We start from the raw sequence: 27,317 nt of genomic DNA, 5'->3' as shown, positions 1-27,317 counted from the left end.
AGACACTACAGACAGATCAACTGGACACAGACCACTGGTCAGCCATAATGGTCTGAACCATGAGTCTGAATATCCCTCCTCCAGAAGAGACATGCTCCTGAAATTCAGAGGAAAACCACACGTCTCCCTAGCTGTGCAGAATACATGTCAGGGAAGTGGGGGTGGTGGGGAAGAGGGATTCTTCTTGTTCTTTCAAGAAGTGTGCTTTATAACCCAAAGCATGAGACTGGACTATATCGCTCTTGGTTTGCATACTTACACATGCTATTCCTGATCATAACCTCCCCCGCTTATCCATTAGCAATGTCCTTTCAGATTCAATCACAGAGGTGTACAGCAAATTCAATTACTGCCAGGAGATGATTTATTGCTAGGTAACACTCAGAGGACCAAATTCATCCACGATATACCATAGACTGAGTCTCCTGGAAGTACAGAATCACCCTAAAACTTCTCCTACCATCCCTCTGAGTTTATGGGCACAACACACCACTAGGATCTCTTCCAGAAGAATCAAAGAATCCAAGTCTCGTCAGCCAGCTCAAACACCCCAAACTCCTAGCCTTCGAAGCCACCATTCCACTGCTAACAGGATTGAGTTCTTTCCCAATCAGCTGTTCCCCACTCCCTCTCCCAAATTGATCTATGTCATCAGAATTTTGTGAACCACATTTTGTGCACCCCATAAAAACAAAAGGGGGGAGGGGATTCCCCTACCCTCTCTGGTTAAAGGAAGGCCCCTCTGCTGCCAGCGCAGAAGGTAAGATTTGTGAAGCAGCAGAGCTAGGTCACTCTTTGTCTGGGAGAAGTTACATGAGTGTGCTCCATTCCCGGCACACCAGAAAGAGGATGTGCTATGAAGATGCAGGATCTGGCTCCCTGGGAAGTGGCTTGTAGCAGAGGAGAGCTCTAGGGAGATATATTCGCTGTCTCTGGAGCTTGGCTGAAGTGAGCCACAATTTAGGCTTTTGCTGTGGGTTTGGCTGAAATACTGAGCACTTGGCACCTTTGCTGTCACCCTGAATGATGGCCAAAGGGAGACCTTTGGATTTGATTAGCCACTGGAGGGCCAGGATATTCTTCATCATAAAATAGAGACGTGACTATAAAATGCAGTGCACGATGGTGTTTAAACATCAGCAAGGCCTACCAAATCCTGCCCTGCCTGCCCAGCATGTCAGTCTGCTACACCAGAAGCACCAGCTGGGTGGGCTCTGTGTTAGCCAGGTGTTGCAGCCACCAGCTGGGGAAATCCCTGCCAGGAGGGAAATCCTGACCTTCTGCACTACAAAGAAAAGCAACTGTGTGAGAGAGGCAGGGTACAGCAGGAGCGAGGTAGGCTCCAGGAGGGGATGCAGACTGGTGAGAGATTGTGGTCACAGCAATGCAACTCAGGACCAGGCTGCTACAGTACAATGATTAGCAGCTCCAGTGTGCCACATGGGTCCCTCTGCATGTTCCAGTTCCTACACTTCAGCCACTCTGCTGCATTCTCCTATTGCTGAGGAAAGGTAGAGACATAACAGGACTCTGAGCATGCCAAGTGACTTTCCAGGGAAGCTCAAACACACTGGCTACGTCTACACTGCAGGCTTCTTGCGCAAGAAGCTTTTATCGGAAGAGATCTTCCACAAAAATTTCTTGTGCTACAGCGTGTCCTCACTGCAAAAGTGCATGGGAAAAGGGTTGCACTTTTGTGCAAGAGAGCATCCAGACTGCATGAACGCTCTCTCACAAGAAAGCTCTGACTGCCACTCACAGAATGGCGACCAGGGTACCCGTGCTTCTTCCCATAGGCTGTTTTTGCGCAAAAAACCCATTTCCTGTCCACACGCACCTTTTTGGCCAAGAGCTCTTGCGCAAAGAGGAGTTATTCCTAGTAGAAAGAGGACTACTACCCTGCAAAACCCCCTCGGTTCTGGTGATTCACTGTACATCTTCTTGCGCAAAAAACGTGCTTGAGGTGTGGGCACGACGTGAGTTTTTGAGCAAAAACTGCGGTTTTGCACAAAAACTCTGCAGGGTAGACCTAGCCTCAGAGGTTGCTTCCTACTTTGCTTTGGTTATTAGAATCCAGCCGATGAGGGGGCAATGGAGACATGATGGGAAATCAAAGGCTTCCTGAGAGCTGAAAAATCCATCCCCACACTTGGACACTCCGAGCAGCAAGCTCAGCAGAGAGCTTAATGGGTGAGGAACCTGCACTAACTCTCCCCCCAACCTAGGACCAGTCATGTTGAGCCACATGGGCAGGGCAGCATGGGAGAGACAGTGGATGAACTCAGGACTTCAGCCATTAAGGGTGTTTTGCCTGTCTCAAAGTCATGGAAAAAAATTTCATGCAGATGAGAGGGGAGACAATGGCAGGCCCACATTCATCTGAAAACACACACCCAGAGCCTTGCCGCTAGACGCAAGAGATGACGGGCCAGTCATTCCCTTTGCAACATTAAGCAACAACAAAGCCAGCTTAGAAACCGTGACGTACTTGCAGTTTTTACATTTTAGTCCAAACAACATTCCTTTCCCACAAACGGTGCATGTCTGAGACATCCAATACTTGGTGGAAAATCTGCAGAGGAAAACATCAGATAAGTGTTAAGAACAAACAAAATTGCTGTGCCCTACCCCAGGTGGAGAAAGGAACTATTTATAACTATTGCTACCCTCTGCTCTTTAGCTCCCTCCACACAGTACGAGCATTTGAATCTGTTCCAGAGATCAAATCAAGCCAAAACTGTTTATAGAGTCTAATTTGTTGTTTCACTCCTACACTAAATAAGCATGTTTCCCAAGCCATCCAGTACCTTCAATAAGAGCTTTGGATGTGCAAGAACTGCAGCACTGAGCCTACAGCATGCCAACTACTGTAGCCTTAATATAAAATTATAATTTACATGCATTCCATGATAAGTATGCTGGGTACTGTATGTATGAAGAGGGAGCTCATGTCCCTGCCCCCAAAAGAATGTGTGAATGTTGAGAGTGGAGGGCCCTGGGCGTGTCCACACTGCCGAAACCCAGCAGCGAGTTTCCTACAGCAGCCCCAGCACACTAAGTAGCAGGATAGACATTCTCGCTTGGCCTGGAGCTCTGGCTCTGAGACCCTCCCCCTTGCCAGGTTTCCAAGCCCAAGTGAGAACATCTATACTGCTGATTATAGTGCTGCAATTCAAGCTCTGTGAATCCAAATCTGCAGAGCCAGGGTCTCGCACTCATGCTTGCTGGTGTTTTATTGCAGTTCAGACATACCCAAGAGCTCAGACTTTGCCACCCAGCTAAACTATGGCAGAAATATGGGGGTTCCAAAGAGGATGGAGAGAGGCTGTTCTAAGTAGTGACAGGTGACAGAACAAGGAGCAATGGTCTCAAGTTAGTGTGGAAGGTCTAGGTTGGATATTAGGAAAAACTATTTCCCTAGGAGGGGGGTGAAGCACTGGGATGGGTTCTCTAAGGAGCGGGTGGAATCTCCATCCCTAGAGGTTTTTAAATCCCAGCTTGACAAAGCCCTGGCTGGGATGAGTTAGTTGAGGTTGGTCCTGCTTTGGGCAGAGGGCTGGACTCAATGACCTGCTGAGGTCTTTTCCAGCCCTGGGATTCTATGAAATGGTATGTGACGAATGCTGACCGCAGAGAAGCAGGAAAGAGAAGGAACTGAGAAAGTTCAAGTTTGGCCATTACAAACTAGAGCCCATTTCATGTTAATCTGCCCTTAACAATTCGTCACTCTGTGCAGTTATTGTGTTAAACACAGAGCTCATTTTGATCTATCTTGTCACTCCACTGGAATGTCTACAATGAAGCCAGTGGAACAGCAGCGGAGTTCAGTTTGGCCCATTCTGTGCAACCTGCAGCTAGGGACCATGAATCCTAAAGCACACTCGAGACTGTACCCAAGCACAGATTTAGCAGCATTCTCCCTCCAAAGGCACAGACAGGGCAGGGTGCTCAGAGAGAGTAAATCAAGGATGATTTTTCAGTAGTCAGAAAAACTGAATTTTCGGGCTGGCGGCCTTACCAAAAAATTGAGGGAGGGGGAAATTGTTTCAAGTCATAGAATTGTTAAATCATAAAATCATGGGCTTGGAAGAGGAGGTCGCTGAGTCCAGCCCCCTGCCCAAAGCAAGACCAATTCCAACTAAATCTTCCCAGCCAGGGCTTTGTCAAGTCAGGGCTTAAAAACCTCTAAGGATGGAGATTCCACCCCATCCCTAACTCACAGTGATGGGACAGGTTGAGGTCCCATCAGAGAGATCTAGAAAGGAGCCACCCTCACTGCAGGAAGATAATGGGCAGACAGAGAAGCTTCCCACTCCATTTAGATGAACTCACTCCAGATAGATGAATGTTCTGATTTGGAAATCCCCACTCCAATGTCCCATCTCAAGCCACAGCCTTTCCTGTGTCTATACTAGACTCCTCCACGTCATCTGAATAGCTGCTCAACCCCATAGCAGAGTGAGGCTGTTTCCATTTCTTTTTCAGGTGGGAGACACGAGAGAGCAGCAAACTGTTCGTGTGGGGTTTACTCAAGAGTGGGAGGTCACCGAAAATGCACAATCTCTCTCGCCAGTAGCTCAAGCCTTCTCTAAGCCCCATCTCAGCTGAAATGGAATCTGACTGTTCTCCTAGAATGCCGTGCCCATGTGTTCGAAGTAGAAGGGGATGCCTCATCAGCACTGCCCTGCAGAAGGAGAAACTATGGGTCTTATTGCCCTTGGCCTGACCCAGAGGTTTTAACTCAGTAAATTGTATGACCCAGGGAAGCGACTGAGCTGTGTTCTGCCTTCTGTGAGTTGTTTTCCCTGAGTTGGAGACGGAGGAATTGGGGTGACTCCATTTCTGCCCTTTCATGCTTGCAACTAGGAGTTTAATGCAGTCTGAGTAATGTGTTGAATCAATACACCTTCTCTAGGCTCCACGTTTCACCCCATCAAATCCCTGGCCAGCAAGTTTGGGGGGCTTGGGCATTATAACCGCCGGAGTGTTTTTCCTCCCCAGTGCCTTAAAGGGGACAAGATGTAAATCAGAGAGGCTCTACTGGAACGTCACATGAGTAGTGCTGATTTTCAAGAGCTGAAGGTCTAGCTCCATGAAGTTTTAGGACAGGATGATGAAGCTGATGAGTTTTCCCTTTGCTTCCCCATCACCCTTACCATAGTGTATTACTGGACATTTCTGTTAGGGCAGCTTGCCATTTTCTGCTGCCATGCGACTTGAGAGACAAGCACAGAGGTCTGGCCGTCGAGCACGAGTTGACAGGTGTGTGACAGTGGCTGGCATGAACATGTCATGGGCCCCTGTGCGCTAAAGCAAAATGTAATGTTCCCACAGCTACCTACTCAGTAAACAGGGAGAAATCAGGGCTCTGACTGCAAGCTGCCAGCAAAGAGACTCCCGTTCTTAAGGACTGGTGTGTGAAACCCCAAACAATAATGCTAGTAGATTCTAACAAGAACAACTTCTCCTCTGCATGGAAAGCTGTGATGCAAAGAGGCCCTAATTAGACACTGGAGCTGCCTTGGTGAATCTGCTGCCAGTGTGAGACACTTGCCTCTTGGGCTCACTCATTTTACCCTTTGCTCCATGGTGAATTACAGGATTCTAGATGGCCAGGACCCAAACCCAAATTGTTATAGGAAAGTACTCTGCATTCCTCACCTCCCACCACATGCTCTTCAGCTGAAAATTCGATTTACTTTTGCCTCTCCTGCGATCTTTGCAATGGTGCCACCCAGGACCGGTCCTAACCAATTGGCGGCCCCAGGCAACTGCCCAGCTCGCCCGTAGGGTTGCCAGAAGGTTTTCAAAAAATACCAGACAAAGATTTGTCAAGAAAAAAAAAAAGCCAGGGAAAATTTGCCGAGAAAAAAAAGGGGAGGGGGGGGTCGGGGAGTAACTAGGGAAACCTGGGGAGAGAATTCGGGAGGTTGGGCCAAAATGCAGTCACGGCCTGCCCCTAAGACTGGCTCTGGTGACACCTGTAGGGAGTTACTTTTCTGCTTGGTGTCGCCTGCTTGGGGCAAGGGCTGTCTTGCTGTGTGTTTGTACCATATCTACCAGCATGAGATCCCAGTCTACAATTGTATGCTGGTCTATGTGCTATCAGAATACGAACACACAATTTTTGGAGCTCAGCTCTTGGCCTTCACTGCATTCTGTCTTGAAGTTTGTTGATGGGTCCAAATCAAGTGCAGATGAAATGCTGGCTTGGTGTGAGGTGCTCTCGTTCTCTCCCTCTCACACACACATACCAGGGGCATGACTCTGACTTGGATGACAGGGGCAAGAGGGATGCAGAAAAGAGGCTAAAGCATACAGTCACTCTAGGAACCGGGTGTTCAAGTGTGAATTCCCAGGATAGGTTCGTGTTGCACTTCTTGGTGACACCATACCTGTGTTTGATTGAGTTTCCTAGATCACGGCGGGGAATCTGTGGGGACCAGCGAGGCACTGACAGTGTATCTGCAAGGGGAAAAGACAGAACAAAAACACACAAGGATCAAAAATGGGAAAGGTCAGATTTTACTCTCTGAACAGAGGAGTGTCTACCAGCACTTCAACCAAAGCAAGAAAGGCCTCTGTTACTGCAGGATTACAGCACGCGCCCTGTAATCTCTGCAGATATCTACTTTCTATCCATGTTTGGGGTTTGGATGTGGATACAAATTTTGCATCCATGCAGGGCTCTAATTGTAACCAGTCCACAGGAGAAAAAAAGTAATCAAGGGCCTTTGACTAGCCTTTACCTGAACAATATTTTCACCAAGCCAGCGAAGCCCAAATCACACAGAAGACCTAGTCTGAGCATGGGGGATGAGAGTAACTTAGCAACAGCCCTCAACCTTCATGCTCAGAGACTGGCAGGACAGATTGGTCACATCTGAAAGGTAAATGGCATTACATCCTCACTGGGAAAAGCGTGCAAGTGCATGCATTATCAGCCACCATCAAGGGGAAGAAACCCCCACACCATTTATTGTGAATTTCACAGGTCAAAAAGATCTAGAGTTATTTGATCTCTACCATTTGCAGCCTACTCCTGCACTTCATTTACTTAGGCAGAACTCCTTATAGACTTCATTTCCCTGGCCCCTGAGCAAGCACTGCAGGGGTAAGTTCTTTAACTCAGCTAAGGAAGCAGCTTCTTCTCCCCTCCCACTCACAATCATCAAACAAGATCAATAAGAAAGTAACTAGTTTTGTACAGGCATGCAGGGTTTCAAACCAGAGAGAGAGAACATATTATGTATTTGCACCAGCTGATTACTCTTCCAAGATACAGTCAATCCAGCACACACACTGTCTCTGGTCAACTGGGAATGCAAACTCATTAGAGACAGTTAATGATTTCCAAACAAGAAAGGGAAGATGCAGCCTAAATGGTAACTCATATTTTATTAATAAAGCATCACATTCCTGTGGCTGTATCTCTAGCTTAACAAAAAGCCAAGTGTCAACCTCTTAGAAACCAATTTAAGTACTGTTCAAATGCATGATTACAAACAATAAAAGACTCTTTTGTATTCCCTTTCTGAGCGAAAAGGGAAGATAAGGGTAGAGAGACCCCTGCCTGTAAAGAAAATCAAAAACAAGTTACTTAGCGCTCCACTCCTCCGGCTGATATGGCTGGGGAAGGTAAGGCATTACCAAACCAGCCATTGAATTATAATTTTTGTGTCATGCACTGACATAGCACCTTGCAGACACATACAGGCTGTGTCTAGACTGGCAAGTTTTTCCGGAAAATCATCTGCTTTTCCGGAAAAACTTGCCAGCTGTCTACACTGGTCGCTTGAATTTCCGGAAAAGCACTGACGATCTCATGTAAAATCATCAGTGCTTTTCCGGAAAATCTATGCTGCACCCATTTGGGCAAAAGTCTTTTTCCGAAAGACTTTGCGCAAAAGGGCCAGTGTAGACAGCATAGTACTGTTTTCCGCAAAAAAGCCCCGATCATGAAAAAGGCGATCGGGGCTTTTTTGCGGAAAAGCGTGTCTAGATTGGCCACGGACGCTTTTCTGCAAAAAAAAAGCTTCTGCCAATCTAGACGCACTTTTACGAAAATGCTTTTAACAGAAAACTTTTCCGTTAAAAGCATTTCCAGAAAGTCATGCCAGTATAGACGTAGCCACACAGTTTTAGGGCCCTATTCCTTGCCCAATGGAAAGTGTCCCCTTCACTTTGACACGCTTTGGATCAGTTCCTGAAACACAAAGGGCCTCCTCCTCTTCTAACTTTTCTTGGGCTATGTTTACACTGCAGGAATTTGTCAGCAGAGGCAATGCAAATGAAGCACTCATTAACATTTCTCGTGGTCTGATTTGCATAGTCTCTTCTGATCCGTTTTGCGGAAGATGTTTTTATGGAAGAGGTTTTTGCGGAAAAAAACCTCGGTGTAGACGGGGCAAAAAACCCTGTTGCACAAGATCCTGAATACCTGGTTTGTTTGGGGTTTTTTTTTTTTTTTGAGGAATGAGAGTTCTTATGTAAAAGGGTTTTTTGCGCAAAATGGCCCTGTCTACTAGTCTGGTTTTTTGCGCAAAAACCTCTTCCGCAAAACAGATCGGACGAGTATGCAAATGAGAGCTCGAGAAATGCTAATGAGTGCTTCATTTGCATTGCCTCTGACAACAAATTCCTGCAGTGGATATGTAGCTTTGGTGTAAATCAGGAGTGGTTATGAGACTGAAGTCCCCGGCATTACACTGGACTAGTAGTGATATCAAAGAGTGCAGAATCAGGGGTAAAACCATTGACATCCTCTCTAATTGAAACAAATCAAGGGTATTAGAGAAACAGTGAGAACGAACAGTAAGATCTCCCTCCTGGGTGTGGAAAACTATGGGGTTGGTTAAGTATCTGGTCCTGAAGCTGGATCCATGTGGGTGGACTCCTGCAGCCAAGCAATTCTGGATCAAGGAAACCTGGAGCTGTGGCAGAAGAAGTGAGGAAAATGTGCCCAGACTGAGGGCAGGTCTACACTGCAGGGCAATGTTGACCTAAGGTGAACAACTCCAGCTATGTAAACCATCTGTGACGGTTCTCCCGACGACCCTTCCCCCCCCCCCCACGCTTTATGAAAATAGGGTTATAAATGTGCATAGCTCAGAGATGCTTTGAACAAAATGCCTCATGTAACCAATCAACTTTAATGTTAAGGTCTGCTGGACCTGTGTATCCTATTTCGGTGCATGTATCATTGTTGTATGTAAAGTTGGAAAATATCAAGTATAAGATTGCTTATAGTTTTAAATGTGCTAATAAAAGTCATTACTGGTGTCCCTCCTCTCCAAAGCCTTAACAACTTGGTGATCAACTTAATGACCTATAAACAGCCTTGTTTGTCCCATAAGTCCAAAGGTGATTAGGCTAATAAGACATGTGACCATACCACCTGGTAATGGGATTCCATTTTGACTCTGGTAGTTTCCCATGAACGGGGGAGGGGATGTAGAACAAAAGGATTCTGCCCTGGAGGAAAGACTATTTAATCAGTGGGAAGTTATCAGGTCTTTTTCTTTAGTTGGTCTGGAAAACCTAGAAAGGATATAAAGGGCTGGGGACTCTGGTCATGGTAAAAGTATCTGACCTGAAGATTACGCCTGAAACAAAATCAGCCCATTAGAGTAAGAATCTGTTTGCAAAGTTTTTTAGTGAATTAGTATTATCTATGCTTTTTTAAAAATTAATTGTAACTTAGTAATTTACTTTGATCTGTCTGTTTTCACTTGAAACCACTTAAATGTTCCTATTTGTACTTAATTACACTATTGTTTACTATCAGGCCCAGTGTGAATAGTTTGTTACCTGGACGGAATGACCAGTGTGCACATCTCTCTTTCATTGATAAAGAGGGCAAACATTCTCATGAGCTTTCCTTGTATAAAACTTTTACACAGAGAAAGACAAATTTAAATGGGGTTTTGATCCCTTTTGGGGGTTGATTTCTTGGATGCTGTGCCCTAGAACTGCATCCTCCCTGAGTTGAAGTGGTTCTGTGTCTACATTGCTCTTCAGGCAGTTGGTAATCCCAACTCTGTGTCTAGCAGGGCAGGGTGTTGGGGAGCCTCGGAGAGCAAGAAGGTGGGTATCGGTGGCATAACCAGCACACCGGGGAACAATCCAAAGGGGTCTTTTGTGACCAAACCTTATCACAGTCAACTCACTTCAAGTAGAGTTGCCACAGGGTCTCGACTGCAGGGGGTCAACATGAGAAACTCTCCCATCGACTTCCTTTACTCTTCTTGTGCCGGTGGAGTACTAGAGTCAATGAGAGAGTATTTGGCAGTCGATTTAGCAGGTCTTCACTAGACAGACCTGCTAAATCGACCCCGGGGATCGATTGCTGCATGCCTTGTGAGGAAGACTGAGAAGTCCAGGGGGAGGAGTCAGGAGGAAGAGAACATAAAAGCGGGGACATTTCTGGCTATTCCCTGGCAGTGCAGCCCTCCTTTGGGGACATACAGGTTGCTCTAACCTGTGCCAGGGGCTGTGCCTGCCTCAGCTTTCCTAACAAGGGTGGAGTTTCAGGAGAGTATGGGGTGGGGGGAGCAGCATCCCTGCACGCTGCAACATGGCTTGCTTTTCATCCTGTTCCCCAGACTATCAGGGAGTATGGGGAAAGTTCTTGCATTTGGTGCGTGCCTCACATGCCTGGCAGGTGAAGGGAGCTAACCAGACAGAAGTGAGAGGCATGCACAGAATGCAAGCACTTTGCCCCCATTCCCTGATAGTCCAGGGAACAGGATGAAAAGCAAGCTGCGGCCCAGAGCGCACCGCCCTTATTTCTTAAGAGCAAGACATTGTGCCCCTTCCCCGCCTGGTCCCTGTACTGGCACTGATCCATCGATTCAGACAAATTTGAAAGATCTCAATGTATGAAGTGTTTGTATCTTTGTGGGCCAGGGTTGCATGTAATTCCAGGGAGGAGCATGATCACAGCCCTCCAGGGAATTAAGAACAGCAGAGAGGATGATCAGGCAAATTCCTGTCTCTCACGCTCTGGAGAGGTACCGCCACATGGTCAGATTAAAACTGGACTCTCCAGAGACCAACAGACAAAGAAGGAACTTTGGGGTTAACAGCCTGAATTTACATTAACTTGGAATCTTTGTTCTGCTCCAGCAAACAGAGAGGACCCCTGTGTCCAAGGGGCCCCCAAATCCTTCCTGGGAAGGGAAAGAAGGATTTTACCTAATGCAGCTCCATGGAAAGCTGTTAGCATGTCTATAAGAATTCTGATGCTTTTGTAAATGTTTTCTCTGTAATACTTTTCTCTAAGAATGAATGTGCTTGTTTTAGGGCAATGATCAGCAACCAGTCAATTGGGATCTACTTGTAGATCTTGGAGCCTTTGACAAGTGATCCTAACAGGTTTGGCCAGGAGGCTATCAAGTGCCAGCACTTCATCTGCCCTTTGAAGCACTGCCGTGTAGCTCCTACCCTCTGCCTTGGAGCTGCCCCCCATCCCTGGGAGCCTCTTGCTTGCTGTGCGGGGCACAGGAAGAAGAGGAAGGGGGGGTGCTGATGTCAGGGTGCACCTCCCTCCACCCTGTATCCCATCTCCACAGAGCAGAGGGGGGACAGGGATGAAGAGAGTTTGCTGGCTGCTTTTGGGAGTGGTGCAGGGCCAGGGTAGGAGTGAGCCTGCCTTAGTCCCCTGCACCACCACCCAGAAGCCACCTGTGGTAAATGGTGCCCAGCTGGAGCCTGCATCCCAAACCCCGGCCCCAGTCCTGAACCCCTTCTGCATCCCAAACCACTGCCCTAGCCCTGAGTCCCCCTGCACCCAAACTCCCTCCCAGAGCCTGTGCCCTGAACCCCTTCCTGCACCTCAACTCCCTGCCCCAGGCTCAGCTCAGAACCCCTCCCACACTCCAAATCCCTTAGCCCAAGATCAGAGTCCTCATCCCATTCCCCCACATCCAGCCCTCTGCCCCCAGCCTGATGAAAGGGAGGAAGGAGGGAGGATGGAGAGAGCAGGGGCGGGGCCTTGGAAAAGGGGTGGGGCCTTGGAGAAGTCAAAGGCTTCAAAGGCCTTGGGAAGGAGGCGGGGTTAGAGTGTTTGGGTTTGAGGTGGATCCTGGATTTGCATTTAAATTCAAAAAGTGATCACGTGCTTAAAAAGGCTGAAGACCCCTGTGCTAGGGTTGTGTGGTAACTTATAATGGCTGTCCATTACAGCTGTGCACAGCCTTGGAAGAGAACAGACAGTGGCATGTCTGGGCAGCCTGACTTTCTGGGGATAGCTCAGTGCAGGCCTAGAAAAACTCTAGCAGGGAAGGAGAGATCTGTGGGTCACTGCCCAGGAGAGCTGACAAGCCTAGAGTGGAAGATCCTGGTGGACCGGGAAGGGGGACATAGATGCAGTGGCCTGAACTGTGAGAGGCCACTGACCTTCGCCAGCCATTCCTGCCTCCAGACTGATTCATTTCTGCTTGAGTTACAGCAGCCCTCTGAGAAAAACATTCCTCTGAACTCCACTCTTGGGCTATGTCTACACTGCATCCCTCTTGCGCAAAAGCCTATGCAAATGAACCGCGGATTAGCATATGGATGTGCTTCATTTGCATAATTAATCAGGGGCTGTTTTTGCGCAAGAGGCTTCTGTGCAAGAGCCTTTCTTCCCGAAAAAATGAGGAAGAATGACTCTTGCACGAGGGGGGGAGGAGGGGCTTGGCACAAAAAGGAGCTGCCTACACAGCTCATTTTTGCGGAAAAGCCTCTTGTGCAAAAACGGCCCCTAATGAATTATGCAAATGAAGTGCAGCCATATGCTAATCCAAGCTTCATTTGCATAGGCTTTTGTGCAAAAGGGATGCAGTGTAGACATAGCCCATTGGAAAGGGAGACAGCTGGGAGCTGCTCACCCTGCTCTGGCAAGTGTAGCTACAGAGGCAGGCCTGCTAATGACCTGAGGCTCCCACACACAAACAGTAACCAGGAGTGATTCTCTGAAGCCCAAAAGCTGCCCATCACGGACTTAAGCCCAGACCATCAGGCTTATCACTCAGGGCCGCGATCCCAGTGGTTTATTCAGTATGCCAAGCAATCCCTCACCAAACATGCTTTCAATAAGCAGTGAGCACCTTTGTTTGCTTTAATATCCAATTTAATATATCAGGCTGAGATGTGTTTTTATGACACGCTATTCCTGAAGGTTACATTTACATCCTACTTCCTGTGCAAAGCTAACTTTCCACATGCTTCATTGGAGGGGGGTGAAATGGACGCTATCGATACTATTTACTATGAATTTGCCACATGAGTCAGAGGAAAACTCCCCTGGACTTCTGTGAGAATTGGACTGGGTCCTCTTCCCGCTCTCCTCCTCTCCCTCCCCCCCCCCCCCCCGCACCCGTTCTTCCAGCTCACAGACCAGCATACGGCTTCTTACAACTCAGTCATTATTTAGAAGCAAACATCAAGTCATGGTTTGGATGGTTTTCAGCATGGGCTGTCCTAGAGCTGTTCCTTTGCTCTTTGTGGTTGGTCTTCTAAGGGCAGACCTAAGCTGCCCTAGAATAAGTTAACTTAAAGCCACAGCAGTAATTATTGTGAGGGTGCATATCCTTGCATGGGTGAGGGGCATCTTCCCCCGGAGTGCTTCCATTCCCTTACGAGGGACAGTGCGGGGAGCTGACAGCTTAGACTCTCAGCTCCACTGGCAGCTCCCTGCCACAAGCCTGATGCTCCCAGCTTGCTCCTATGCCCACAGTTTCTCACCACCCTGCCAGGAGGGGGGAAGGGAATCCCCCTGGGACTTCTCACCCCTAGTGAGCAGGTCCAGCTGTTCTGGCTTCTTGGCCCATCCCCCCCGCAAGACAGTCAACATTTTCAGACAGGAACTGCCTGGGCTCCTACCCCAGGTCCAGCCACCCAGCTCTCCAAGGAAAAGGGAGCCAGCTGGCCTCTCGCTGCCCAGCTTTCTCCTGCCTATCCTGCCTTCTGGGGCACCATATAAGGAAGGAATTTCCCTAACTCATGGAGACTGATGGGGATGGACCTTTGCGCCCCTGTAGAATGCCACTGAAGGCCACAGAGCTCCACACAAGGGGAAGAACTATCCACAGTGAGGGTCCAAAGCAGGGAATCTTGAATGTCAGGTTCCAAGTTGCATAGCCTTGAGCAAGCCTGTCTCCCCACGCCTTAGGAAGTACAATAACGGACATGAGGAGATGCTCTGAGCAACTCATATGAAGAATATTCTGGGGTCAGATCCTCAGCTGAGGCATTACTCAGGGTAGCTCCATTCACTTCATGCAGGTTGTGACGTAGTGGGGGTACCTGGCTGGTTTCTATGCTGCTGGCTCTGGGGTAACCCCCACTGGCTGCCATGGGTACCAGGACCCAGCAAAACAGGATGAGTCACTATGCAAACCATTATGGCCAGACACCCCCCATGGAGAGGAACAAAGGAAGGTGGAATGCTGCCCTGGCTGGGAGGCAGGGCTGGAAGAGAGTTAGTTGGTTGCTGTCTGAAAGCATGGAGGAGACAACCTAGGGAAAGGGGCTGGAGTTTAGGGGCCCAGTCTCCCCCATCTCAAGGGGGCCTGAGGCATCCTAGCCCAGCTCTGTGACCAGATTCCATCTGTGCTGTGCTGTATCCTGAAGAGGCAATAAACTTCCTCTATTCCACCGGCTGGTGCAGTCTGTTTGTGCCATTTCGGGGTGCAGGAGACGGGGGACCCCCAACCCGCCGTCACACAGGTACGCTGATTGACACCAAACCAGGATTTGGCCTTGGAATGCCAAGAGCTTTTATTTTTGTTAATGCCATTTTCTCATCAGTAAATCACATTATACGAACGAGCATGCCTCCCTCCACCAGTTCTTTATAAATCATACACGTGGGCAATTACAGCGATGGACCCAGAGTTAAATTAAAACCTACGCTTTATCATCTACGATTTATTTCAGCTAACTTTCAGCTGGCCTCAATTAAATCCCGCTATCATCAGGAGAGAGGGGGGAAAAGAAGCAGAAAGATGATTGAGGCACTTAATTACTTTCTGTAACGTGCTCATTGCTAAATTTATTAAATTGTATCAGGATTTTTAACCTCCTAACAAAACGATAAGAGACCTACATGATACACAGGTAATTATATTCAGTTCTGGGATGATCTATGAAGATTCTGAGATGTTCATAATAGAGCCACTGTTTGCAGGAGAGAAGGCAACAAGAGTGGGAAGGGAACAGGGCAAAAGAAAGCTTTACACCATGCTACTCAGACCTCATTGGTCCAGAAGTCAAAATATCCATCACCCAGAAGAGCCACCCTCATGTGAATTCACGGTTTCATTTACTAGAGTAATAGGATAGGGAAATTTTCAGGTTTTTTATGTATATATATATATATATATTATTCTCACAGCCAAATGACTGATCAAATATTATTATTTTATCAGCTACAATTGATTATAAATAAATCACACAGTGTTTTAATATCCTATGCTGTGAAGAGCCACCGGAGACCCATTAAAGAGCCACTTAAGAGTTCACAAGTCTCAATCTGAGTATTACTGCTTTACACTGTAGCCAGAAACAACCGGAAGGATTTTGGGTGCCTCTGAGTTAACTGCAGATTCTCCTCTCCATATCTACATCTGTCCCCCAGATTAGAGGGATGTCTGTGTCTTCTACTCGTGGCCTGCTATTAGTTCAGTAGCAAACTCAAAAAGGAAACTGGAGATGGATTCTGAAAGGGAAAACAGCCTTCTATCTATCACCAAGCAAGAGGAGCCAAACATTCTGATAAAAGAAACAAGACAAATGGAAACAAAAGTAATAGTAGGGCACAGATTCAGGCCCAGTTGGAGGATGGAGAGGAACGTAGACTCAAAGCATGTTCTAACTACCTTGGGTAATCAGGGATGGGTTTTGGAAAGGATCTATGTATGGTAAAGACAAAAAAGCATCCTTTAAAAATTGGAAGTCAGATCCTTCTGAGGAAAATAGAAAAGGGCATAAACTCTGGAAAGTCAAGTGTAAAAGTATAATTAAGCAATCCAGAAAGCTATCTGAAGAGCAACTAGTTTAAGTACATCAGAAGCAGGAAGCCTGACAAACAATTAGTGGGACCACCAGACAATTGAGATGCTAAAGGAGCACTTCAGTAAGATAGAGCCCATTTGTTTGCAGATTGTGGTACGCTTCGGGTTTACGCAGGGCTCAACACGTGGGATCCTTTGAACATGTGCTCCACTGGGAACATGCTCCGTAACGGCGAGGCATCTCCCAGGCTGGGTGAGCACTGAAAGATGCAAGCGGACGGGCTGGCTGGACAGACGGGTGTAGGGTGTCGGCGCTTCTAGCCCCCAAGGAGGAGGGGCTGGGAGCGCTGGGTCATTGTGGGAAGTGTTGGATGCTTAGCCTTGTGGGTAGAGGCTGAGAGGTGCTGACTGGCTCACACTGGCCACGTTTGGATCCGATGCTACAGCTTAAGGCTTAATCTTTGTATTCCTGCCTGTCAGTGTGAAACTATTTCCATATATTTGCATGTATTTGCATGTATACGTATATGCAACCACACTTAAGTTGCAGCCCTCGGCATGTGCCGTGAGTATCATTTTGGCCCCCGGGACTTCCAAAGTTGAGTAGCCCTGTGCTCAATGTATCTGTCCTCATTGCAGCGGCTGTGACGGGGATTCCCTCACTCAAGCCCTTTTTCAGTGACAAATCTGAGAAACTATCTCAGACTGAGGCGTCAATAAAGGAGGTTTTGGAACAAACAGATTTGTAACAGAAAAAAGTCACAAGGGCCAGATGGTATTTAGCCAGGAGCAATGTTCCCTCTAATTTTTTCCATCCATGTGCAGAATAAATTTTATTATGTGCACCAAGGCATGTGCGGATGCACGCTGCCAATAGAAACACATGCTGCTTGCTGTGGACAACTGTAGGTGCTCTGCCACTCAGCTGGGCAGCACCATGATGAGAATGACAACCCCTTTACTCGATCTGCCACTGCCACGGACAGCTCTGAGGACTCGCGAAAGGGCTTGATCCAATCAATGCAGAAGGCGAGCGCATGCCTCGCATCAACCTCATTGCAGGAGGAATACCAGTTAATTCAAGTTAGGGCTTTAAATCAGAATCCTGTTTCAGTGCCATGTGTAGACTCGGGCAGTTACTTCGAGCTAGTCAATTTCTAAAATGGCGACCGGCCGGGAACATGCAAATCAAGTGTGGGTTATTTAAATCCCGGGCTTGATTTGCAATTTCGGTCGCCCTCTTTAGCCTTCCTAGATCGATCTAGGGGGCTAGTGTAGACATACCCAGAGAGATTGCAATGCCATCTAAAACAGAAAACACACCCACACTCACACCCACACATACACAAATTGGAGTCTCTAGATTCCATCTCCACCCCAGCTGGTCCCTTGGATACCCCAAAGTCCTAACAATTCACCCCATTTATTCTCTGAACAATTTATTCTCCAACTTCCATATGTTTGGGGCAAATTGCCTTTGGCACCCAGTACTAGGCACCACTACGGCAAGAAGGGAAGCTCCGTGCTCCCACAACCCAACCCTATCCTAAGCTTCCAGGGCGGAGCTAGCTGCAGCCAGGGGGAAGGGAGAGCCTGGTGACCAAGGATGGATCACTCCAGAGCCCATCGTGCAGGTAAATGGAAGCTATTGGTGGTGGAGTTCTCTGGGGTGGATAGAAAGCAGGCTGGAGAGAAAAGAGGCTGCATTAGTTTGCTTTACCTTAAAACGCACAAACACACCAAGAGAATTTGTCACTAGGCTAGATCACCATGCTGTGACCATTTAATACCATCCTCTCTACCTGCAGGCTCTAATCAGTCCCTACATATCTTCTAGGCTTGGAATTAAGGGTCCTGGTAGAGTCAGAGATAGTATCAATGGAAAGTAGCCTTAGCAGAGGTTTTCTCTCTCCTCGCCTTCTGCTAGATAAATGCAGTAAGGAAGCTAAGCCCAAGGGATGCTAATCCTTCTGTGAAGGCTCCTGAGATTTGTCTGTGCAATAATCCAGATTCAAATTTAAGCTCCAGATCAGGTTCACATTATGGATGTAATGGTGTAGTCAATTAACCGATTAACCGATAAGCAAAAGCTTATAGGTTAAAGCTATAGACTATGTGCATTTCCCCCCCTTTTCCCCTCTACCTGCCAGTACATTTTTTTAGCAAGCTGGCCAGCAGCCGGGCTCAGTCTTGGCTCATGCAGGGTCTGGGACCTACTCCTGCTGTGGCTCTGCATTAGAAGTGTATTAGGAGCCAGGCAGGAAGGCAGCCCGGGTCAATTCTGGCTCATTCCATGTCCAGGAACTCAGCCCCTCCTCTGGACAGGGACTGCTTCCACCGTGCCCTGCTGCCTCTGTATCAGAGGCAGCAGCATGGGGTGACAGGTCCATGAAGGGAGCTGGTTCTTAAACTGTCTCCCCTTGCGGACCAGGTCCTGCCTGGCATCCCACACTGCTGCCTCTCATACAGAGGCAGCAGTGTGGAGTGGCAGGGGGCACCTCGGGCGTGGGGCCAAAGCGCACTGGCTGCCAGCCCATCCCCAGGATTATAGAATAGTCAACTAACTGATAAGAATTCATGAGGTTAATCGACTATTCATTTCACCAATATTTAACATCCCTAGTTCACAGAGTAGTCTGTGGTCTTTACCAGACTGAATCCCAACATCAAACTCAGACACCCCAAACCCTGGGCAAGTTCAGACCCAATTTCAAATCCTCTGGTTCAATGTGGGAGGGGGAAAGCTGCCTCCCCCAGTTTCCCCAAGTATTAAATAGCATGTTATTACTTACTACCTCACGGGGGGTGGGGCAAGGGCCATGGAATACTTGTCAAGCTGTGAAGGTAAAGTGTACCTGCCCATAAAATCCATATCCAATGTATGTGGAGGTACGAGTAGAATGTCAGCTGTTGCTGGCACCATCATTAGGGAGTTACTCCACAAATCCCTGAAGCTAGTCACAGAGCTGCTTGTCTATAGCTTGGCACAGTAGGAGGGTTTTTACATGAAGCATGAAGGCCCTTTTCTAAGTTTGCTGGTTTCATACTTGCTAAAGTTCCATTTGCTGATGGGCTTTAAACATTTGCTAGTATATGCCAGCCGGCCTGGTGGCCCCAGCTGCATAGACTGAATGCTCTCTCCACACCGATCTTCTGCCTTTACACAGCACCTGCTGTGTGAGGCTAAGGCCTGGTCTACACCCTTAAAACTTCAGTTGACATAGCGACAGCTCTCAGGAGCATGAAATATCCGCACCCCTCTCTGGTGTTGTTACACCACTCAGAAGCCCAGTGTAAACTAGGGATGTAAAACCCCATTTAATTGACATTTAACCGGTTAACTGAGTAAACGGGGGTGGGCGAGGCAGCTCACCCCACCCTCCACCACAGGCAGGGGCTTCTCCAACCCCACTGCTTCCAGCTCTTTGCAGGTCTGCTGGCTCCCAGCCAGCGTGGGACTGGCAGCAGTAGCTCCATACAGAGCTGCTGGTTCCTAGCCTATGCAGTCCAGAAGCAGCAGCCTCTCCTGGGGCTACCAGCTCCCAGCCTTCCTGGGCAAGCAGCCAGAGGTGCTGGAGCAGCCCTTTGCCCACGGCAGGCTGCGGGTGAGGGGCTGTTCCCCACGTACTATGTAACTGCTTATCCATTAACATCCGGCTACGTCTAGATTGCATCCCTTTTTCGTAAAAGGGATGCAAATTAGACCTATCGCAATTGCAAATGAAGCGGGGATTTAAATCTCCCCCGCTTCAGTAGCATAAAAATGGCTGCCGCTTTTTTCCAGCTCGGAGCTTTGCCTCATTTTAAGGGATAAGGGATCTTTCGGAAAAGGCTTTATTTTCCGAAAGATCCGCGTCTAGACTGACGCTTTTTTCCAGCAAAGCTCCGAGCCAGAAAAAAGCGGCAGCTATTTTTATGCTAATGAAGTGGGGGAGATTTAAATCCCCGCTTCATTTGCATTTGCGATAGGTCTAATTTGCATCCCTTTACGGAAAAGGGATATAGTCTAGACACAGCCCCCTAGTGTAGACTCTGCAAGGTAGATGGAAGTATACTTCGGTCTACCTAGCTTCAGCTGCTCAAAGATATGGAGTCCCTGCAGTGATGGAAAAAACGTTCCACCGCTATATAGCTATGTCATGTTAGTACCTGTAGTGTAGACATGGCCAGAGCAGCCACCCCATGAGGAAGGTGCTACCTCCCTCCTGACTCTCAATGCCTTTCTCTAATCACTCGCCCTATTGTCCCTCCATAGCACATTGTAATTAGAAGGCAGCCTTCCATCACTGGCTCCAGCTCAAGTCAGGGATAAGATGCGAGCAGACAGAGGGCACGGTTGCCATCACCATGAGTTTTCCTGAAAGAGGGGAGAACGAGCCACCTCTGCCCCGTCAGTTTCAATTGCAAATGCTATCATATTGAGGGACGCCAGCACAAACAAGCACCACACTGACAGGCGGGGGTTGTGACAGCTGCTGCCGGCGCTCTGAAGTTCAGCTCACAAAGCCAAATAAAAAAAAAGGGCTTGGGTTTTTGACCCCTGCAAGAGGGAAGAGAGATATTAACATGGCAAAGCTCCCTGCAGCTGTCAGAAGCAATGCACAATATCACTCCATCAGCATGCAGCCTCCACTAAGCAGGGAAAGGAGTGATAGAAGAGTCCTCTTCTAAGGCAAACCTTGGGAAGAGAAGAAGTGCTGTGCATTGACTATGAAACATCAGCAAACTGAGATAAGAGAGGTGATGCCGCTGCTCTTTTAAGTCTGACATCTCTCCCTGGTCCATCGGCCCTCTTTTGCCTGCCTTTTACGGAGCTTCTTTAATAAACCTTAGCTGCCCTGTAACGAGTGACGAAGTTTTATCTCCCCGTGCTGGACATCATTCATCACTTACATACGTTTATTGCCTGTGAACTTATTTTATGGCTCTTCAGTCGGAGCCACTTTAGCACGAGTCCCTCAGTGCAGGAGCATGTGTGATTTCATTGATTATACGCTGTCAGCCAGCAATACTCTGTTTAACACGCAAGGAGTTAATTGCCCACAGAAGAACCAAGGGCTGGCCAGCGCTCTCCTAGCACAGAGCGGCTCTGCAGAATGCATTCCTAGCCGTAATAGTGTAGATGGAGACCCTTCACTCACACTGTAAACCAACTGACCCCTCTTGCAGCTCCTGCCAAAGAGGTGTATCAGGGCAGGGCCTGGAGAAGGGCCGGCTGGAGCTCCTCTGAGCTCCAACCCTACATTTCTGCTATGGCAGCTCCTGAGAGAGGGGGGGATTCTGAGCTGTTCTCACTTATACTGAGTTTCTAGCTTATGCTGGGGACGAGTCTAGGGGCTCAAGGAGGTGTGCATCATTCTGCCCCCTCCCCCCATGCCTGGCTGCACTGGGATCAGCACAGAACTAGGGTCAATGAGTGGAACTCAGTCTCAAAGCTTGCTCCAGCTCTATAAATGCAAATTCTCCTTCTTGCCTCACTAGAAACCATCCACTTCCCTTAGGAGGAAGAAACACCCTGTAGTGAGTCCCAGATTTGGGCATAAGTAAGTCAAGGCGCAGCATGCTCCCTACACAAGCCATAAAACCAGCCCCACCCTGCCACATTTGCCTCGAGGAGGGGAGAGGGTCAGATCACAACCCCGCACCCCAGCAGCGTGGTAACAGAGGGAGGTAATGCCCAGCCCCTGCAATGCCTGGGGTAATTGTGGATCAGCCAGCCAGCCCTGGATGCAGGGGGAAAAGCAAAACAATCAGGGTGAGGATGAGAAGAGGGAAAAGGAACGTTACTGGGAGCTGACATCCCTGAAACTACCAGGAGAGAAATCATACAGAACTAGGGTTGCCGGGTATCTGGTTTTGAACCAGACAGTGCAGAATTTGAGCTTTCTGTTCGGGAAACAAATTGAGAAAATATCAATGAGAAAATAGAACTGTCCAGTATTTTCTAAATAAGATGTAATGTAGAGTGTGATGTCATGTATTTTTGTTGAAACCATCTGGCAACCCTATACAGCACTCTCTGCGTATGGCCTGGAAGATGGAGCTGCAGTGCACAGCTAAACTGTGACAGGCAGGTTATGTCTGCGGCAACTTTCTCCTGTCTGGGGAGCATATGGACCTTAATACATACTGTGTTGTTTACAAGCAAAGGATACTGATGCCGTAACTGAGGCTGTCCATTGGAGTACCAGCTCCTTTCATAGCCCCACCTCCAATTAACCTGGGTCAGGGCTGTCTGGGAACAACATCACTTCCTGAAGCCTGAGTCACAAGTGACCTTTTCTCCCAATATCAACCGCCACCTTGCTGTGAGTGTCCCATTGGACAGGCTACCCAATGGGAAAGGACTACCATGCTGGCATACACAGGACAGGGCATTGGCCCTTAGTCCACAAGGCAGTTAAATCATAACTCCAAGGAAGACATTGCAAGAGAGGAAACAAATCTGTGAGCTGGGAATCACCCCAACTGGAATGAGGGATGATGGATTTTGAGGTGCCAGAGATGACTCAAAGGCCCAGGTGTGCTGAAGCTCATGCCGAGTTCTCTTCCCTGCAAGGGTTGTCTCCGAACAGACAGCTGGCAAAGGTTGCGGCTTTTGGTTTGTCTAGCACAGTTTATCCTTGAATCAACAGGCTTCTCTTGACGGGGATCAAATGCACTCAGAGGCTGGGAAGTGCGGGGAGGAAAATTAGCAGCCTGGCAGATGCAGAGGTGACAGCAGCGCTGGCATGGCTGTGACAGGAGACACAGCAGACGGGACCCTGGGAGCCCCGGCAATCCGCCAGTGACAGGCAGATGTGACAAGGGCAGGGGCCTGATTGGCACTTGTGCTCTTTGAAGGTGATCGGGGCAAAGCAGGTGACACAGGCTATGCAAAGTAAAGTGATGCATTCACTGTACAACACGGCATCCTTGTATCCTGCGCCGGAGACCATGTCCACAGCAGGCCCCACTCCACAATGTGGCAGTTAAAATGCAGTGCACGCCTGGGCCCCGAGTCTTCACTGCGCTGGCTCAGATGGCTCAGGCCTCAGTTATCTAGGGGTGCAGCCCACAGTGACAGTTGGAGCTGCCCCAATGTTAGTGCAGACTAACAAGGTGCAGACTGATTAGGGCGTGACTCTACCTCCTGCAGATCTATGATCCCTATGCACATAGGGAATGGTGGTGTGAGTACGACTCTCTGACCCTTGTGATGGATGGGAGGCGTACTGCCCATAAAGGGTTAAACTCAGAGAATCAGAGAATCCCGGAAAAATATCCAGGAAGTGTTGGCAGGGAGCCAAGTGTGTCAATGGGAAGAAAGTGTTAAGATTTGAGTTGAAAAACAGGTTGCCTGTTTCAGTGTGGGAGTTCAGAATCAGGAGCTGGAGGGGGGAAAGATGAATTGAACCAGGCAGGAATATTTATGCCTAGAAATTGGCAGAATCTTGATGCTACCGATATGTAAGTGATAGGGAATGTTTTTAGCAAGACACAATTAGGGTTGTTAGATTGTGGGTAATGGAATAGTCGACTAACCATATGGATTCTTAGCCATTAGTCAATTAGGTTATGTCTACACTACAAAGTTAATGCGAACTAACGGATGTTAGTTCGAATTAACTTTCATAGGCGCTACACTAGCGCTACACTAGTTCGAATTTATTTGAACTAGCGGAGCGCTTAGTTCGAACTAGGTAAACCTCATTCCATGAGGACTAAGCCTAGTTAGAACTTACTAGTTCGAATTAAGGGCTGTGTAGCCCCTTAATTCGAACTAGTGGGAGGCTAGCCCTCCCCAGGTTTCCCTGGTGGCCACTCTGGGCACCACCAGGGAAACTCGTATGCCCCCGTCCCGGCCCCGGAGCCCTTAAAGGGGCACGGGCTGGCTACGGTGCCCGTGCCAGGTGCAAGCCTGCCAGCACCCAGCCAGCAGACCCTGCACCTGGCACGCCATGAGCCAGCCACCCGATGCCCCCAAGCCCTCCGCCTCTTCCCGGGACCAGGCTGGTGGCTCTCGGGAGCCTGGCCAGGACCACAAGAGGCGGGCACCCGCCTGGACTAGTGCAGACATCGTGGACCTCATCCACGACCTCCGCACTAGGCACAGGAAAGTGGCCATCTAGGGCAGGAGAGCTGCCAGCCTGGCCACCCAGGAGCAGGTTTGCATGAAAATCAAGGGGGTCCACTGAGACCCTGAGCCCTGAGCTTAGAATAGCCGTACTGGTTCAGACCAAAGGTCCATCTAGTCCAGTAGCCTGCCTGCCGACAGCGGCCAACCCTAGGTACCCTGGAGGGGATGGACCAAAGACAGTGACCAAGCCATTTGTCTCATGCCATCCCTCTCCAGCCTTCCACAAACTTTGGGCAGGGACATCACTCCTACCCCCTGGCTAATACCACTCCATGGACCCAACCTCCATCACTTGATCTAACTTCTCTTTAAACTCTCTTTAAACTTTAAACTGCAGCAAGGAGTTCCACAGGTTGACTCTTTGCTTTGTGAAGAAGAACTTTCTGTTACTAGTTTGAAGCCTGCTACCCATTCCTTTCCTTTGGTGTCTTCTAGTCCTTCTATTATGGGAACTAATGGAGAACTTTTCTTTATGCACCCTCTCCACACCACTCTTGCTTTTATAGACCTCTATCATATCCCCCCTACATCTCCTCTTCTCTAAGCTGAAAAGTCCCAGTCTCTTTAGCCTCTCTTCATATGGGACCTGTTCCAAACCCCTGATCATTTTAGTTTCCCTCCCCTCTCCCACTCTCTCTCTTCCCCTCTCCCACCTCTTTTCCCCAGTCTCCCCCAGTTTTGTTCAATAAAGAGAGATTCTATTTTGGAAGACACGTTTTCTTTATTTTGTACATCAGGAAGGGGGGCTAGGGAAGGGTAAGTGGAAGGAGGTGAGGGAGGAATGAGGTACGCACCCGCGATGGGGAGGACTGGGCTGGCTCTGCGGGCTTCTCGGGGTGGAAGTTCTCCTGCAGCCCCCCGATTGCCCCCTCCCCCCGGATGGCAACCTGTGGCAAGTGCAGCCGGGGTGCTGGCCGAGTGCTGTGATGTTCCGCGTGTGGGCACTCCAAGCTAGGACTGCTTTGCAAGCGGGGAACCCTGAGAACCGGGGTGGGGGTCGGGTCCTTTTAAGCACGCCCTCGGTTAGCCTGAGACAGCAGCTCCACGCTCTAAGTCCTCATCTGATGCCCTGCCGGCACTGCTTCCAGCCATCCTTAACCTCTGTTCAGGGTCCACTCTGTGTGGACATGCTAGTTCAAATTAGCAAAACGCTAATTCGAACTAGTTTTTAAGTCTAGCTGCGCTAATTCGAATTAGCTTAGTTCGAATTAACTAATTCGAATTAAGTTAGTTCGAATTAGCACTGTAGTGTAGACATACTCTTATTTCCTAGTCCCTGGAGGTGGGGCCAGCAGCCAGTGCCCTCTGGCCCCACTTCCAGGGAGCCCCCTCTACCGCCCTGCTCTGCTGCCTCTGTATCAGAGGCAGCAGCATGGAGTGGCAGCAGCCCCTATCCATGGGGGATCTGAGTTCCCCATGGAGAGAGGCTCCTGGGTAAAGGAGAAGTCGGGGTAGGCTGCTGTGAAGCAACCTCTGTCCGCAGCAGCCTGAGCTGGCTGTGGACAGAAGCTGCTCTGGAGGCAGTCCCTGTACACAGCGGGTCCGAATTCATAGCACACAGAGGCTGAGCTTGGACCCCCTGCAGCCTGTGGTGCTCCAGGTTGGATGTGGACAGAGGCTGCTGCTGGGGATCAATCCCTGTCTATGGCAGGCCCAAGCTCTGCTAGAGGTAGCAGCGGGGGTGAGGAGGCAGGTGGCACCACGGAGCTGGTGCTCGGGAGAACCAGCTTTTAAGCCAGCTCCCCCCACCACTGGCTCTTGCTCTCCTCTCTTCCCCCCTCCCACCCTTGCTGCCTCTGATACAGTAGCCTCAAGGGGGGAAATGTGAGTAGTCGACTAGATTATCCAATAAGCCATCCCTAGGCATGATCAGGCTATTTTCTTTGATTTGTAGTTGGATTAAATTCCTCTGTGCTAAATCCATGTGCCTACCCCTTGTCCTTATTCTGTAACTAAAGCTGAATCCCAGAAAACAATTCTCTGAGCTTTAATCTGTTTTTTCTCTGTTTTGTTTTGTTAATAAAATCACTTTTTTTTTAAGACTATGATCTGATTCTTGTGTCCTGAAAGGCAGTAGGACAGGAGTGGCCAACCCATTCCAGACAACGAGCCAAGATCCAGCTGGATCCAGTGAGAAGAGCTGGGGCAAAAAGTTGTAGAGAAGAAGAAAAAAAAAAAAGACTGGCCCCCTTTAAGAAGGCTTTTTGAGGCTTTTTGGCCTCAGTAGGTTCCCACTGGTAGGCCATTTTGATCCAGACGGTTCCCCTGCCCTGGTGAGCACAGGGGAGCCAGAAGGCCTGGGCTTTGTTCAAGGGGCATGGGGGCAGCTTTGCAAGCCTCGGGAGCAGCTTCACGAGCCGCACTAAAGGGGGGAAGAGCCACATGCGGCTCGTGAGCTGCAGGGTGGCCATACCTGCAGTAGGAAGTCTGTGTATGCATGCCTGAGACTGAGAAGTCAGCTGTCAGAGATTATAGTTTTTCTTTTTTTTTTTAAGCTCTTTTGTGGTAAAAGAGCTTGGGTATCCCTCTGGAAGAAGTTCCCAAGTGAATCTTCCTTGGTTCAAGAAAAGAGGGTTTTGTTTTGTTGGATTTTTTTTCACTTGGGTGGTGGCAACCTATCTCCCAAGGTCAAGGACTCTGTGAGCTGGGGGAGTTTTTAAAACAGAAATCTCCAGAGCCGTCATGCCTGACCACTTCTGAAGCAGTAGCCCAACTAGCCTCACTCAACTTACAGCAGGGGCTGGATATTTTAAAAGTCTCTCGTGGGCCCCCCACCTTTTGCACTCAAAGTGCCAGAGTGGGGAACAGCCCTCCACACACCCACGGGTCCACAGCAGCCTCCCACTTCCAGAGCTCAATGGATGCATCAGGGTCCTCAGATGTCTGGGTCCCACCTGAGCTCTTGGGCCTGTCTTTTGCACTTCCTGTCCCATACTCCCTGACTTCTGGCAGGATGGGGCTCCACCCACCAGGGCTCAGGCAGAGGCTCCCCTGTGAGCTCTTGCGCAAAAAGGAGTTATTCCTCATAGAAAGGAGAAATACCTACACCAGAAAAACCCCTCTGTTCTTTTGTTTTACTTGTGCAAAAACGCTCTTGAGGTGTGGATGCGCCGCAAGATTTTGCAGAAAAACGGTCATTTTTGCGCAAAAACTCTGTAGCGTAGACCTAGCCTCTGTGTTCTGGCTGGCTAGAGGCTTGG

At 48.8% G+C, this 27,317-nt stretch overlaps 1 protein-coding gene across 1 annotated transcript in view; it reads right to left on the bottom strand.

The window, feature by feature from the left end:
- KSR2 (kinase suppressor of ras 2) overlaps positions 1-27,317 on the bottom strand; it is a 327,890-nt gene that overhangs the window by 122,555 nt on the left and 178,018 nt on the right. The window contains exons 6-7 of the mRNA XM_014576141.2: positions 6,396-6,465; positions 2,489-2,572 (exon numbers count right to left, since the gene is read on the bottom strand). Of these exons, the coding sequence (XP_014431627.2) occupies positions 2,489-2,572; positions 6,396-6,465 (154 nt within the window). The remainder of the gene's footprint in view (positions 1-2,488; positions 2,573-6,395; positions 6,466-27,317) is intronic.

Source organism: Pelodiscus sinensis, chromosome 15 (assembly GCF_049634645.1).
Source record: "Pelodiscus sinensis isolate JC-2024 chromosome 15, ASM4963464v1, whole genome shotgun sequence".
Classification (NCBI taxonomy): domain Eukaryota; kingdom Metazoa; phylum Chordata; order Testudines; family Trionychidae; genus Pelodiscus; species Pelodiscus sinensis.
This window is presented reverse-complemented; position numbering and strand designations above follow the sequence as displayed.